Below are 17004 nucleotides of genomic sequence, written 5' to 3'. Positions count from 1 at the left end.
TCCCACCCACAGATTGCCTCACTGATGCAGCTTCCCATCCCCAGAATGCCCCAAAACCAAAAATTCACAGATTATGTGGGTATTGGGCCCTTAGAGTTTATTCCAATTTCATTTCACTGGAGAACTGAAACCCTATAGTTTGCTAGAGCCTTTTATTTGCTGGGGGACCCAACCCTCTTCTGTTTGGGCCACCACCTAGGGCTCTTCTTGGTTCCTCCCTTTCTTGAGGGACCACATGAGGGACATGTACCACATGTCACAACTTGGCTTGCCACTGAATCACCTTCAGATTTAGGTCGGTGACTTTTGCTGGTAGGCCATTAGATACCTGCAATCCCCTTAGAAACCATTTATCTTATTTTCTAGCTCTTTTCTAGGCTCTCTGGATCCAGGACTCGGGGGCTCCTGACTCAGTCACTGTTCTGGTTCCTTCCTCTTCTGTTCAGACCCAGGTATCATCTCCCCAGATAATAGTAATAATATTGTTTTTTACAGTGCTTTAAAATTTAGGAAGCATTTTCCTCACAACTGACCTGTGAATAATTCTCATGTTGCAGATGATGAAACTGAGGTACAGAGGGATAAAATGTTTTACCCACAGTTGCACACTAAGTCAGAATGGGCTCACCCAAATCTTCAGGTTTCCTAAATACAGCACTGCTTCTGCGATACCTCCCTCACCTTTTCCTAGTGCTACTGCTTCTCTTCCCCCCCACCCCCCATATCCCCAGATCATCCCACATTACATAGGACCTGCCCTCTTGATTCTCTCCTCAGATCCCAGGTATCCTGTCTCAAGCTGAGGCATCCAGGAATGGAGAGTATAGGTTTTATTAATGGGTGAATATAATAAAAATAGGCTTATGAGGAACAGAAGAGATATTTACAAATATACATCATTGGTTGGTTGGTTGGCTCGTGAAGGGAAGATGGTGCCCTGAGGACTCCCTGCAGTGCCAGCCTGCCCAGAAGGAGCATGCTCCTAGTAAAATGGGAGTAGAGTCCTTTTCACTAGCTCCTGGGTCTGGGATCTGAAGTTTGCAGATTCCCCTTTGTTCACATTCCCATGAGCTAAAGGGGCAGACCAGGAAATGGGCGGGCAATACAGGGGTCAAAACCTCTCTTGCCTGGCTCTGGTGGGTCTAGTTCCACTCAAAAGGTGAGCAGAAAAGTGAGGCAGAGTAGCAGGGTGTGGGCGATCAGTTCAGGAGCAAAGCTTGGCAGATCTGTCAGCTGACCCCGAGGCCCTCTCTTCCTATCGGAACCAGATTTGAATTGCAATTCTGGGATGATCCTATGGATCCAGGCATGATGGGAAGCAACTCGGATGTAGACTCCTGGGCGATTACGGCGGGCACAGCCTTCTCCCCAGCTGATCACTCCAGCCTGGAGCCAAGAATGACCAATGTGGCAGACCAGGGGTCCTCCAGAGTCGCCCTGTAGTAAGAAATAAATTTAGGGTTAGATGTCCCCAAAGGGAAATTTATATAGCACCTACTATGTGCCAGCAACATGCTGAGCATTTTTTACAATTCCTTACAACAACCCTTCATGGTAGGTGCTATTACCCCACTTTATAGTTTGGGACACTGAGGCAAATGGAGTTAAGTGAATTATCCAGGATTACACAATGAGTCATTGAGAGTACATTTGAACTTGGGTCTTCTTGAATTCAAGTTCAGTGTCCTCATCCACTGAGCCATCTACATCCAAACATAAACTGATATCACAACCCAGGCTTTTCTGTCTCTAAGCTCATTTGTATCTTTTCCCACTCTCCTGTACTCTTTACTCTTTTCCTTCTGTCCCTCTCCTCCCCTTTATTCTTTTTTTGCTGCCTTCTCTTTTCTCTTCATTTTCACCCCCTTCCCTTTTTTTTTTTTTTTGTCCTACCTCTATCCCTCCTTCATTCCCCTCCATCCTACCAATCTCGCAAAAAGCTGAAAGCCCTTCCATAAAGGTTCAAAACATGTACTTCAGGAAGCCTTCCTAAACCCATCATGTTTTTGTCACCCATCCCAAGTCAGTGATCTGTGTGTGATCTGTGTCCTGTATCTCTCATGAGACTGGTGTTCCCCAAACTAAGGGACGAGATTTACACAGATATTTGAGATCAAGAAGATTCTGTTTGGACTTCTGTCTCAAGATGCTCAGGAGAAAACAGCTAAATCATCATCAGCTGCGTATTGGACATTCTGAGCTCATTATATCCCAAACTGGAATTCATTTTCCTCTTCAGAATGGCCCTATTTCTTTAAAGGACACTGCCAACTTTCTAGTTGCCAGTTTTACAACCTTAGTGTCACTCTTTATTTCAGCCTGTCCGTTTTAGAGAGAAACGGGTACAAAAAGAGAAAAACGTGGATTAGATTACACAGTAATTAATTGGCCCAACCAACCCTCACAACAAGATTCCCTGATTCTAGACTCAGGGCTCTTGTCCTCACTAACTTATTTTACTCGAGAATCTATATACAAGGATTGTTCAGTATAAGAAATTGAGGACCTAAACTACTACCCTACCAGGATCTCATCAGTCTTTGTCCCAAGCCTCTGGTGTAGGAACATACCTTGCAGGCATCTTTCTTCCCTTCTGCATAACCAGCACACAACATGTCATCTTGGATGGTTTTGGGTAGTACTCCATTGTCTGAGTCCTTGTTATAGAGGATGTTACACTTCTGTCTATTGATGATGGGCACAGCCAACTTCTGTAGAATTTGGGGGCTAGGCAGGTTATCTAGAGAGAGGGAGACCCCAACACTGAATTATAGCTTTTCCTGTAACATTCCACACCTTCTCCCCAGAATAAAAATACCACTTCATCTCTTTGGATTATTAGCTATACTTTTTGCTCTGCTGTTTTCCCCAACTCATTCATCATCCTACTGCTACTTTTTTCCAGATTCTCATCTCACTTAAAATGTGGGATGGAACTCAGACCTCTCAGATTGGCTAAGATGACAGAAAAAAGATAATAAATGTTGGAGGGGATGTGGGAAAACTGAGACACTGATACATTGTTGGTGGAGTTGTGAAATCACCCAACCATTCTGGAGAACAATTTGGAATTGTGTTCAAAGGGCTGTTAAACTGTGATCCAACAGTGCAGTATTGGGTCTGTATCTCAAGGAAATCAAAAGAGGGAAAAGGACTCATATATGCAAAAATGTTTGTAGCAGCTCTTTTTGTGGTAGCAAAGAATTGGAAAATGAGTAGATGCCCATCAATTGGGGAATGGCTGAACAAGTTGTGGTATATGAAAGTAATGGAATCTTCTATAAAAATGATAAAAGAAATTCTGTAAAAAACCAAACTGATTTTAGAAAGTCCTGGAAAGATCTGCACGAACTAATACTGAGTGAAACAAGCAGAACCAGGGATACATTGCACACAGTGCATTGCATTGCAACTTGCATTGCAGCAAGTTTGTGCAATGATCAAGTGTAAAAGACTTAGTTCTGTTCAACAGTTCAGTGCTCCATGGAAAAACCTATAAACTTTGGATAGAAACCACCATCTGCACGTATAGAACCAGGGAGATGATCAAAGATAAATCAACACATGCTATATTCACTTTTTTTTTCTCTTGTGGTTTTTATCTTTTATTCTGATGTTTTTCTCCCAACGTGATTCATAAAAAAATGTATATGTGTAACCAGAAAAAAATTTAAAAATAATAATTTATACCAAAAAAATGTGGGAGAGAAGGAAGGTTAATGGGGGGGAGGCTTTAAAGATTATGCATCTCTATTGCTCATGGATCCTGGTCTTTAAGCTATTAATGAGACTTTTTTGCAAAATCACTGCCATTCAGTTTATGGACCACTAACAGACCTCTTTCCCCCAATAGAGTACCAAGGTAAGCACAGAAGTCAGAACAACTTGGAAAGAATCTTTTAATTTCTTGTTGCTTTTTATGCTTTCCCCCTCCCTACTTCACAATCTGTGCAGGTACCCTATTCTTTTTCTGGCCTTCCTCTCTCTACTACTCCTAAGTTTCCTTGAAAAACCTCAACTTGCCTCTTCCCTCAGCTTACCTTGCTCACTGGGACTGCCCCAGCCTGTGACCCAACAGTTCATCCCTGCTTCAAACTTGACTTCAGGGTCAGGGATGCACACAGGCAGGATATGGTCAGTAAAGGTCACCGGAGCCTCCAACTGGACCAGGGCCACATCAGCACTTGAGGCCATGCCCTGATACTGGGGATTGCTTTCCACTCTCTTTACTCGAGCATATATGGCATGAGGTCCAGGATTCACCAGCTGCCGGGCCCCTAGGAGAACCTTGTACAGGAAAGTTTCCGAGGTACTAATAGAGAGGAAAAAGACAAAATAAAATCAACAGTAAGTAAAAAAAAAAAACATTCACCCTGATGGTGAACAGTCATATAGGAGAGGGGAAGGAGGAGGGACTTCTTAGGACAATCACAGACTTAAGCTAGAGGGGATCTTAGAGATCATTTAAGCTATATCTTCATTTTATAGAAAAACAGGCCCAGAAAAACTAAATGAATTATTTGAAGTCAAACATGGTAAGTAACAAAGCCAGGATTTGCACCCAAGACCAAATTCCAAATTCAATGCTTTTTCATAGATTCATTACAGTAGAACTGGAAGAGTCCCTGGAGATCCTCTAGTTCATTCCCTTCATTTTGCAGATGAGAAAATTAAATTTAGATGTTAGGCAATTTGCTTTAGGCTGCAGAAAAGGTAAATAGTTACAATTCAGATGTGAGCTTGGGCTCTGATTCTAAGTTCAGCTTTTTTTCTATGTCACACTGTCACCCTTAGAGAAAGCCTGAAATTAAAATTAGATCTTAGAATTGCAGAATTCAGATTTAGGGAAAAGAGTGGAAATTATACTTGACTGAATAACATTTTTGCAATATTCCCAAAAGACATCCACCTGCAAATGAAGACTTTGACTGAGGAGTAACTCATTAGTTTCTGAGGCATCTTGCTGCACTTTTGAGCAACCCTAATGCTTTGAAAATTATCTCGACAATCAAATTAATTTACTTCTTTGCTCCTAATTCTGTCCCTTGGCATCAAGCAGAACAATGCTAATCCCTTTTCCCTGATGATCTTTCAAATATTTTAAGACAGCTACCATTTCTCCTCCAAATTTCTTATCTCCAGAATTAGTATTCCTATGCACTTTAAATGGTTCTTGAGGCCCCTCGGTCCTCTAGGTGTTTTCTAGATGGTCATTTTCCATCCTAAAATGCCTAGAAACAAACAATTCCCAATGGTGGTCTGCCCAAAGCAGGGGATAGTGTGACCTTCAATGTTCTGGACACTCTCCCTTTCTTAATGTAGCTCAACTTTGTATTAACTTTTTGAACTTCCTCAGTTTACTTTTACTTCAAATTAAACTTGTAATCCATTAAAACCCCAATATCTTTTCCAGTTATTTTGTGGGGGTTTTGTGCTTCCTTTATGCTATACTTCTGAAGTAATTTTTTTCTTTAACTCAGCTGTCGAGCTTTATATTGAGCCCTATTGAATTTTATCAGATATGATTTGTCCTATTCTTCAAGCTTGCAGAGATCATTTTTGCATCCTGAGTGTCTGTTGTTCTACTGCCTTCCAGTTTGCATCATCTACAAATAGGATAGCTAAACTATGTATGCCCTCATCCAAATTATTATTAGAAATATCAAACACTACAGGATACTTTACCAAACAATCCATCAGCAAACCTTGATTAAGCACTTATTACAAGCTGATGGAGACCCCCTTTTAAGTTGACATGGAACCATTATTGATTTCTGTCAGACATTAGTTTCACATTCACCTAATTCAGTTATCAATGTAGCTTATGCCTCTCTATCTGTCATTAGAGTTTTTACCAATTATTTTTGCTGAAGTTTAGAGGAACTATAGTATTTCCTAACATACCAGTCTATCAACATTGCCAGAAACAAACGAAAAAAGAAAAAAGAAAATTAGGTTAATCTGGTATTACTTGTTTTTGATGAAACCATGCTGCATTTTGTGATCATTGTTTTCTCTACCAGTTGTTCACTAATCCCTTTAGTCCCAGTCAAAATTGAAGTTACTGCATAGATTGCAAGATACAGTCTCTTTTTGAAGATTAAGACAATATTTGCCTTCTGCAATGGCACTTCATCCATTCTCTACTACTTTTCAAAGATCTCTGAGAGGTTTAGCAGTTACACTTGTGAATCCTTTAATATCCTGAAATATAATGCATATAGATCTAGTGACAAACTCAAAGTAGCTATTCTTTCACTTATTTCTTTATTATCTGTAGTTTTTGGCCTTATTAGCCAATTTCATTCTATTCTTTCCATTATAAGGAGTTTTCTCTTTCTCAGAGAACCAGACAAAAAAAATAAGACTTGAGTAATTCTATCTTCCCTCTATTACACATTATCATCACTTCACTCAGTCCTATGTCTTCTTTCATCCTCCTATTTCCAAAATGATTTTTAAAATCAACCTATTTTTTATATTTAATAATTCATTCTGAATTTTAACTCTCCTGACACTATTTCTCTGGGACTGTACCAGTTTTATATTTACCTTATTTTATCTTTTGCTGCTATCTTCAGTACACTTCCCTTTAAAATCTGAATTAGTTGATTAATTTCTTGTGGATTAATCACCATCAACCTTTTCCAGCACTGTCTTTTATTCCTCACCAGAATTTCTTGTTCCTTCTGAAGGAAATTTCACCCCAGAATTTTAGGCTATGGGGGTCCTACTTAATTAATTTCACTGAATTCTTTGAAGTTTGCTTTCTGATTTTTGATACAGGTCAGATTATATACTTGGCTTTCCTTACTACTTTCATTGTGAATTCTGAGATAGAAGCATCACATCCACTCTCTACTTCCAATCATTTCTACTTTAGCAAATAACTCTTTCTCATTGGTACTCTGATCGCAAATCCAGTGCTCTTTTTGTACTATATCACTGTTTGTCCTATTTTCATTCTTAGATTCACAGTTCATTAGAGCTATAGTGATCTACTATCCTCCTTGTTCAAGGATGAATCCTGAAGCCAGAGAGCCAAAGAGACTTTCACAACAAGGTTCCAGAGTAAGGTTGAAACTAAAATCAGGATGGTTACTTTTCAGTCCTAAACTCAATTCCATTGCATTACACTGAGTTATGATTTCAAAAACACTTTCCTTTTCTCTCATAATTATGCTTGAAATTCCAGCATTAAAGTCAGTCCTTTGGTTTAAGAATATTCTTCTCTGAGGATTCATTTATAATGAAGAGAGTTGATCAGTTCTCTCTGCTTAGTGTGACATTGGCTTCTTGAGGGAGAGAGAGAATTTAGGAACACAAAGCAGCCAGGGATAATACACTGGAAAGAGATTGTGAAAGTTTCAGCTTTGTCCCTAATTCACTATGTGACCCTTACCTTTCTAATCAGAGTTCATCTACTTCAATGCCTCATTATTCAGATGTGGAAACCCCATCCTTTCAAGTTCTGAAACTCTGTAGCTCTACGTGGTTTATAGAAATCGAAAATGTCTCCAGTTTCTATGACTGGGGTACTCTGGGGCATATTGAGGACCATATGTGTATGTGAAGGCATAGTAGTCATCCAGGAAGTAGCCTAAATACCCTGAGCACCTGAAGGGGATAAAATGTGGAAGAGAATTCAGGTTGTTTTCTGTGTGGTGTAGTACATTTGGAGACACAAAGGCTGGGCTTCAATTTAGATCTTAATATTTACTGACACATGACAGGCAAGCAACTTTACTTTCCCAGACCTTAATTTTCTTCTCTAAAATGGGGAATGTACTTTGTAATCTTTAAATCATTATAGAAATGTGAGTTAACATTATTTCTCATTTTTGCTAAAGACTTGTCTTTCCTGATCTATAAAATAAGGAAGCTGGATTAGGTGAACTATAACCCTTCTAGCTATAAATCACATTAAGAACCTTTTGTGAGAATCAGCTAGATAGACAAGTCTATGGTTTTGAAAATTAAATGAGGGAGGAAGAGCTGGATAAAAGGTGTGACTGACCACAGGGAGATGTCAGCAGTATTGAGAAATTTTGAAGGGCATAGGCAGAGCCACAAAGTAGCAGAGAAATATTCACCTGAAGGCTTTAGGATGTGGCAAAGAGAATCAGAAGAGGAGGAAACAAAAAAGGACTGGATTTAGAAAGAACCAGATTTAGGGACTTGCATGGGGAACTGGGATTGGGATACCCTAAAAAGAAGGTAAGTAGACAAGAACACAAATACCAATGAATAGCTTCAGTATTCTCCCTGAGAATAGACCTAGGGATGGGAGTGGGTGTTGGGGTTGGGTCCCTTTAAGGCTTAGCTCAAAAGTCATTATCTGTAAGAAACCTTCCTCATTAGGAGAATGACCCTTGGCAAGTCATAATCTTGGTTTCCTCATTTGTAAAAATGAAGGTGTTGAACTTGAAGTCTTAAGTTCACTTCTATATACTTATATACATACATGCATAACTTAATATGTATATGTATTTATGTCCATATCTGTCTGTCTTTGTCTTTCTAAGATAGTTTCTGGCTAAGAATATATATATATATATACACACACATATATATAATACACACATACACATACACATAGAGACCGAGACAGGTAGACACAGAGAGGGAGAGTCAGAGACAGAGAGAAAGAAAAAGAGAGTGCACAGAAAAAAATCCTAGAAATCATCTCATTCGTAGACTTCATTTTTATAGAGAAAGACTCTGAGGTATTGGCCCAAGGTTACAAAATTAGTTGATTGCAGAACTGAAGCTCAAACCCAAGCTCTTTAATTTCTGATTTAATGTTGTTGTTGTTGTTGTTGGGTTTTTTGTTTTTTTTTTACCATTAAACCATGATGCTTCTCTCAAGCAGATGTAATCATTTCTTTCTGTGAACCCCCAAAGCATTGGTTCCTATTTCTCTTTTGGTCTTTCTCACATCCTTTGGCATATTGTTATTTTTATGTATGTCATTCCCTTTCCTAGGCTGTAAGTAGTCTTAAGACAGAATTACTTCTTAGTCATTTAGATACTCTTCCAATCCCCCAAATAATGCCTTGTACTTAGCTCACTAAAACTCTGCTCAGGAAAATTTGATAAATTGAATTTCATGTAAGGAAAATTCATCTGTGAAAGCAATGATGAACTGCAATAAGTTCTCAAAACATACTGAAGGTTCTCTCTAATGGAGAACTCATGCCAAAGAGATGTATTTGGTCATATCACCTCAATGGTGCAAGACCTATCTGGCCTAGTTGGGTCAAAGTCATTTTATTTCTTTGGGCCTTTATTTTTGCTGCTATAAAATGGGAATAATAATAATTGAAGCACTTCCTAGTTCACAGTGGTTCTGTGCAGAAATTGCTTTGTGGTTTAATAAAGAACCCTAGACTTGGAATTAGTATTTATTAATTTGCATCCTTGCTCTATCAAGTCTCTTTCAGTCCTTCTTTGTCTATTCTATGACAAAGAATGTAGATAATATCCGAGTCTCTGAACTTGGAAGACTTATCTATGAAGATAGTCTGGTTAGACAGAGAAGGCGTTGTGTTGCTGTCTGTGGTGCTAGAATATGAGGGGAAAGTGGGCCTGGTAGGAGTTGTAGAAGGCAGAAAGCTGTCCGTGGTGCTGAAAAAAAAATTTTTTTTCCAAAAGAGCAGCCTAGAGAGAGGGAAAATCCCAAAGTGTAAGGTCAGTTTGACCTGCTGGCATGTGGGACTTACTTAGAGAAGCAATGAGCTGCTGTTAAGACCCACTGGTCTGTTATGAGGCTCCCGCCACAGAAGTGACTCCCATTCCTCTGGATACTGACTTGCCAGGGCCATTCCCCGTCTTGGGCATTCTGGCCTCCTACCATTCGGTTCAGCATTCGGGGCTGGCCACAAGCTGGGAGGAAAGGGAGGATAAAAAAGAGATATATGTTGTTCCTACCCTGTGGAGGGCATATCTCTCCCACTGTAAACATAAACTACCACTTTTATAATCACAGCAGGTTAAAATTGAAATTGTCTTAGTAAGTTTTCTTCCTTTCTTTGGCCTATAATTTCCCACACTGTGGTAAATGTGATTAATTTTTCTCCATCTGTCCTTGGGACCTCAATAACTGCTCCTCTATCCTCTCTGCTCTCTTTTTGATAAACAATTTTTTAACTGTCAGGATTTCCCTGGCATGCCTAATTCTCTTTGAGAAGCCATATCTGCCTCATATTTAAAGGTATGGAAACAGAATTCTTGAGTAGCAATGTTATCTAGTCCAATATCAGTATGAAGTAGGCATCCCTTTGACAATGTCCTTGATAAATGATCATAGAGCTTTCATTTACACAGCTCTATTGTTGGGGAATCAATCACCTCCCAGAGTAACCCATTCCAATGTTGTACAGCTTGTTATTGAGTCCTCAGGTTGATTAGAAATCTGGCTTCTTCTAACTCTTTTTTTTGTACTCTGGGGGTAAAGCATATAAAGTCGAATTCACCACAGTATTCATGCATAAAATATGCAAAGACAGAAACTGCATTCCCTGAAAATTTCCAGTATTCTAGTTCCCCTGAGATAGAAAACTTCTGTCTGTAAAGGTTACCTGTTTAGTTCATACTCTGAGGCTTTAGAATGTTGTTTCCCTCCCAAGTCTATTGGTAAGATTTCAGACACTCACCTCTAGTTGACTCTGCTTTCTTTGTTTCTAGGGTAAAGATACAAAGAGAGAAGATCAATAGCCATTGCAACTGAAAATTCTTACCAGTCTTCCAGACATTCTCTTCCCCTTATCATCGTTGGTTGCAGCGTATCCTATTCGTATTCTACAATCACAAGATTTGGAGTTTCTATGTTTTAAAGGAGTTCCTCTTGGCATTATACAGGATTATCATCTCCACCCTCAAGAATTCTCAATGTATCAATCTGATAACTTGTTAGTAAAGAGTTATAGTCTTGATAGTGAGAAACAACATTGGATATTTGATTGAATGAATAAAGGAGATACAATGTGGTGGCCCAGAAAAAATTTAGGATTAGAGTCCAAAGTCTTCCTTTCAAGTTATAAACCCTAATATTTACTAGTTGTGGGGATATGGCAAATGATTTAATCTCTCTGGGCCCAGTTTCCTCTTATGTAAAATAGGGGATATAATTTTCTGTACTACTTCACTGCTTCACAAAGTTGTGAGAAAAGGGCTTAGTAATCTCTAAAGCACTATAGATGAATGAGCGGTTATTTACTGCCAACCTCCCTTTCTTCCCTAAGCATGAGCTGCCTAAAGGACAAGAAAAGTTTAAAATGACCTTTGGAACTCCCTTTTTCTCAACCTTCATCATTTTCCCTTAGACCTTGCCCTGTTCCTGGCACTCAGTGGGTGGATTTGTTGCTATTGACCCTAGGTCTTCAGGCTTGGACATTCAAATAAAACCAACCAGGTGGAGCTGAGAAACAGCCTCAGCAGGAAGTGGATAGGCCCATGACTGGAACTCATTTGTATGATCACATCATTAATCAATGTGTGGGGCTGGGACAGTTAGAATGTACTATGTTCCACTGTACCTTTTTTGGGGGGTGGGCTCCAGATACATACCATCTTCAGCATATAGTAGCACTAGGGAATGAAGGGAAAATAAGAATAGAGGAGAGGACAGAAGTAAAAGAAGTGGAAAGGGGGAACAGAGACAGAGATGAGACAAGTTGGGTGAAGAAATTGATAAGAAGTAAATAGGAAGATAGACAAAGGAATGAAGTATTCAAATGTAGGAAAGAATTTATTAACCTTCCAGAAATGCTAACCTATGATTCTTCAGACAAATAAGAATAGGGTTGTGATTGAAAATCAGGAATGGTGTTATCTCTGAGTGGGCTTTCCAGGAAGCCCTTGCACCCTATACTGGTTTAGGTCAGGAAACTCCTTTATTAAAATCTAGTTACACTCACAGATTAATGTATATTAATTTAATGTCAGATTGTTAGGCTTATGTCTAGCTAAGATATCTATGTCAACAAAATGGAAACTTTAATTGGGGAAAGGAATAGAGAGAAGAAATAATTGTAAAACCTAGAACTTTGGAAGGGGGCAGGTTGAGTGAGGTGCTATTTGAGGTGCTCTGAGAGAGTACGGAAGGGTATCATGGAGGTTTTGGGAGAGTAAAAAGAGGGAAGATAAAAGGAAGGGGAAAGGCCGAAATTATGAAACTTGCCCACTCAGCTCTTTTGCAAAAACCTCTGGGAACAGCAACCTGCCACATGGCTCTGGAGTTAAAAGTAATTGTCTATCTTATGTTGGGAGACAAAGTTCAGGAAAAGGAATAATGAGATAGATGGAGGTTAACATTACAGTTAAAGATGGAAAAAAAAACTCAGAGAAGAGGAAGAATTGAAACTTACAGACAGGAAATGGGAAATCCTGACATACATTCAGAAAACAAGATAGAAATGAGAGACAGACAGGCAGACAGAGAATGCTAAGGGCAGAGGGCATAGAAACTCGCTCTGGGTCAGTTTGTGTATGTGAAATTTGGGGATGGAGATGGGATAAGAGGGAACTGTACTTTAGATACCAAGTCACCCACTCAGCCCAAGGCCCTTCCTCTAGGCTCAATGGCCTTTGATTTCAAGAGATGAATTTCACTGTTCCTTGCCCTTATAGGTAATAATAGCAATTACCCAATAATATCAAGAGCAATCACCTAATTATCTGTCATTATAATGATTGTAAAAGACGTATGGTCACTTATCTCAAAGGAAAGCAATTATCATTGCAACAGTAGGTCCAATAAAAAGATCCAGGAGCTAAGGGGAAGGTCTGGAAGAGGAAGAGGAAGAGGGGATAGAATTTGGGATTGCAATAACTGAGCAGAACAAAAAGAACAGCACAATTTCCAAAGCAGATTTTTCTAGAGCCACCCAAAAGTGCATATATCCCCCACAGTATCCCCAGAAATCATAAGATGATGAAACTGCACCAAATGGCCAAGGCCCATCCCAGGGAGGTGACACGGGGACAGGGAAATGCAGTTGCTTCCAGAGAAGGGTGTGTTGGCCAGTGGAATGTAGTATGATTTTTTCAGGGCAAAGTGCACCCAAGGGAAGGGAAGGCAAAATCAGGAAAGGAAGGAGTGTCTCTTTAAGATGTTTGGATGACCTCCCACCAACCCAGAAGTCTTGACTTCGGATACTGTCCTTCAGCTCCCCAGTGATATCTTTCTCCTTATTCCCTAAACTGAGCAGAGTAACCCTATCTGACCCTAATTAACTTGAGATTTGGAAACCAGAGAAGGCTGGCACCCCACCCTCCTCCTACACTTTTCTTTGTGGTCACAATATCCTCAGAGGTTAAGCCTGAAGCCAGCTCTCCAGCCTCAATATCAAAGATCTTAACCATCCTCCCCTTCCTTACACTGTAGATTATAAAGGAACTGGAAGCACTTAGGTCTGCAAGGGACCATAAAGGCCATCTAGTCTAACTTTTCATTTTGCAGATGAGGAAACTGAGGCTCAGTGAGCCGAAGAGATTTGTACAAGATCACACCAACAATAACCAAGAGAGGTGGAATTTGAATCCCTGCCATCTAATTCCAGATCTCCTTTTCATAGGGCCATATTGCCTCTAGGTGCTCTTCTCCTCTCCTACAAGGCTCACTTCTCTAGCCTCCCACTCTGTCAGATCTTTCAGCTTCCTACTCATAGTCTTTTTCTCCTACAAAGCTACATCCTCTACCATCCTCCTCAGCCTTCAAACCAAACTTTCTACTCAGCTGCATCTTCCTACTCGGCCCCTCAGCTTTGTTCTTTTTATCCTTAACAATCCCATCCTCCAGCCTCCTACTGACTCCCCTCTTCTAATCTCCAATTTATTCTTGGCTCCTATCTTCCTTTCTCTTTCCAAGTGAAGGAAAGGCATTTAAATGTATAACTTTCCCCTCCCCATTTGGAGACTAATGGCTCTGTCCCTCATCCATTCCCTCTCTGGTGCTACTCAGTCCTAACTGGAACGCTAGCTGATGATGCTCCCTTGAGCAGGGAGGACCTCTCCCTTCTTTGTGGGTCTCTTGGGTCCTATTGTTGCCACCTTCACATCCTCCTTCAGGAATGATGACAAATGGGAAAGGGATGTTTTCTCCAGGTCGTAGTAATCTTTCCTTCCCCTAGCTCACTACTACCTTCTCTTCAGGCCTATATCTACCTTAGCATGACTAAATCATTTATCCTAGTCATGAAAAACTTAGATAAGGAGAAGGGAAGTCATTTAGCATGGCATAGTAGAAACAAAGCAATGAACTTAGAAATAGGTGAGACCTAGATTGAAACCCTGGTTTTAACACTTGTTAGCTGTTTGAATATAGGCAAATTATTTGATTTTTTTAGCTTCAGTTTCTTTATCTTTAAAATGGGGGTTAATAATACTTAAATTACATACTTTACAGAGTTGTAAACCTTAAGGTGTTATACAACTCTTTCAGTTATTATCTTAGGACTTCAGATTTCAGAGGATATGACTGCAGGGATCTCCATTGTCCGAGGGCTTTTAAAATGTCTTTTTCTTTTTCCAAGACCCAGAAATTGTGTTCTCTATTCCCAGAGGTACCCCTAAATTCTCAAAAACAAACTCAAACATCTCTGGACTATCTAAGGCCACGGAGAAAACTCTCCTCTGAAAACTTTGGGTTCCCCTACCCTTCTGGACTACTTTCTACCATGGAGCCTAAGTTGGGAGGAGGGCAGTAGATGGGGAGAAAAGACATTAGAAAGAGACAGAATTTGGGAATATTCTGGGAGGAAAAACAGGAAAGATAGAAAGCACATCAGAAGAAAGGGAGGAGCCACAGAATTCAACTTATAAATAAAAGAGAGATCAGAGACCCATAGAAATTCAGAGATGAATTGAGAGAATGAGACAGAAACCAAGGAAATATATGATTGGAGAAAAGGAAAAAGAGGTGGGATCTCAAAAGGATGAATGAAAAAGATGTGAAAGAAAAAGTGAAAATAGAATCTGGGTACAATTGCCCTTTGGTTCCCAGCTTGCCTTCTTGAGGTCACATTCTCCCTATCACTCCCAACCCTTGCTCTCCATTCCAACCCAAATATTCTGGACTCTAGCTTCTGAAGACTCACCAAAATGAAGGAGAAAGAAGAGGGCCAGGGCTTGGAGCTGCCTCATGCCTTCTGGTCTCAGGACGCTGAGGGAGTAGGACTCCTGGGTTCAGGGAGGGGCTCTGGGCTGGTTGGGTCAGCGAGGCAAGAATGGTTTAGGGAGCACTGAGCTTCCAGGCTCCATGAAGCAGGGGGTTATATCCCGGGAGGTGATTGCCTGCTTGGAAATGCTACCCGACCAGTTCACCCAGTTCCCTTTCAATTGCCTCTCCTTCAGGAACTGGAGTCTCCTGAAGAGTAGGTGACATTTCTATGACCCTGCCCTCCTGAACCCCCTGAACCTCTATGGTCAGAACCTGAGTCCCCTGGCTGGTCCTGACCATGCATTGCAATGGATTGACCTCAGAACCTTCATATCTTTTTTATTCTCCTAGTTTAAACAAGAAGCATAACTGGGGATTATAGAACTCATCTTAGTTACTCTGGAAAAGGGGGACACTTGGGTTCCTGGGCAGAGGAGTCAGGAGGAAGACAGAGGATTGGAGAACAGGAACCTTTTCAGAATGGGCAGGGTTTAAGAGGGGTGTACAGGAAGTCTGGGTTCTGGGAAGGCCTGGATCAGCAGTGCCCCAATTCCTTTGTGGTTATTGGTTTCTGGGTGGGAGGGACCCTCTCCCCCAGGCTTTGAAGACGTGAGGTCTGGAGAGTGGAAGTAGACAGACTCCTGGGAGGAAGTAATTTAGGAAATGGGTTTGACGTAAAAGAGACAAGAATAGGAGCCACCTGTTGGAGCAGGCAACTCCCCTTTCTTTCGCCATATAGCTGGGTCCTTGAACACAAGGTCAAGCCTAGAGTTTCTTGGTGTTGGTTGTCCTTAACTGCATTGATCCCCTTATCCCTTGAACCTTCCCCAAATCTGCTTCATTCTTCATTTTAGATCCCTCTATTCTTCAAGAAATAAAGTCTGTTCAATTTGAGAGCCATGCTGTGGCTCATACTCTTCCCCTTTTGCTGCTTACTCCTCCCCAATTCCCTTCATCTTTCTTCTCTTCTTCCCTGAAGTCAAATATCTGGATTGTAAGGTCCATTCGGTATCCAACATTCTGTGTTCTGAGGCTCTTTTGTAGAATCAAAATGCCATAGATTTAGAGCTAAAAAGAATCTTGGAAATTATCTAAACTCCCTCAAAATGAAATCAACAGACGTTAAATGACTGCTCCTCTTAATGAATATCTCCAATAAACAATGCCTCAATTTCTGACCCGGGCTATCTTTAGGAAGTTGTGTATGCTTTCATCTCTCTGTACTCCCAGCAGAACTCTGCCTTCGGTTTGGTATCTTTAGCTATGAGGGGAAGAAGGATGAAGACTAGGAAGCCTTCCAATTGTCCAATGTCATCTGAATATTAAGTGACGGACCGTGATGCTCTAGCATACCTTTCAGATCTGATGTCCCTAAAAAGCCCCATTAACTCTAAAAATCCCATTAGCTTTGGCAGTCTGGGCTTTTTTTTTTCTTAGCTAGATCCCATCCTGCTCTAATCATCTGTGTTCTGTATTTTTTATTTTTATAGTATTTTATTTTTCCAAATACAAGCAAAGATAGTTTTCAACATTCACCTTTGCAAAATCTCCCCTCCCCAAAACAGTAAGCACTCCAATATAGGCTAAATATGTACAATTCTTCTAAACACATTTCTATATCTGTCATGCTGTGCAAGATCAAAAGGAGAAAAAAAACATGAGAAAGAAAAGCAAACAAACAATAATAAAAGGTAAAACTACTATGCTTTGATCTATATTCAGTCTCCGTAGCTCTCTTTCTAGATGCAGAGTCCATTGGAATTGCCTTGAATCACTGTTTGTTGAAAAGAACCAAGTCTATCTATGTTCTGTATTTTAAAGGTCTCTCCAGCTTGGTAGAATTT

General features: G+C 40.3%; 1 protein-coding gene across 1 annotated transcript; it reads right to left on the bottom strand.

Annotated features, from left to right (window-relative positions):
* Positions 1 to 50: 50 nt before the first annotated feature.
* Positions 51 to 16165, bottom strand: LOC100920442 (serine protease 27). The gene is made up of 7 exons (XM_012543193.3): positions 16097 to 16165; positions 15099 to 15180; positions 10656 to 10682; positions 9723 to 9885; positions 4041 to 4312; positions 2571 to 2740; positions 51 to 1437 (listed from the first exon to the last, which is right to left on the bottom strand). Exons 1-7 carry the CDS (start codon positions 16163 to 16165, stop codon positions 1153 to 1155), a joined length of 1068 nt encoding a protein of 355 aa, XP_012398647.2. The 3' UTR covers positions 51 to 1152.
* Positions 16166 to 17004: the final 839 nt, after the last annotated feature.

Source organism: Sarcophilus harrisii, chromosome 1, assembly GCF_902635505.1.
Source record: "Sarcophilus harrisii chromosome 1, mSarHar1.11, whole genome shotgun sequence".
NCBI lineage: Eukaryota > Metazoa > Chordata > Mammalia > Dasyuromorphia > Dasyuridae > Sarcophilus > Sarcophilus harrisii.
The sequence above is the reverse complement of the archived record's forward strand: the minus strand, read 5'-3'. Positions and strand labels throughout refer to the sequence as shown.

Bases quoted from the DNA above. Each gene is read 5' to 3' on its own strand.
- LOC100920442 (XM_012543193.3), bottom strand. From the start codon at position 16,165: ATGGACCTTACAATCCAGATATTTGACTTCAGGGAAGAAGAGAAGAAA. The intron at 9,886-10,655 runs GTGAGTGTCTGA...CTTTCCTCCCAG, and splicing joins GAAAGCAGAGTCAACTAGAG to CTTGTGGCCAGCCCCGAATG. The intron at 1,438-2,570 runs GTATGTTCCTAC...TTCTTACTACAG, and splicing joins GGAAGAAAGATGCCTGCAAG to GGCGACTCTGGAGGACCCCT.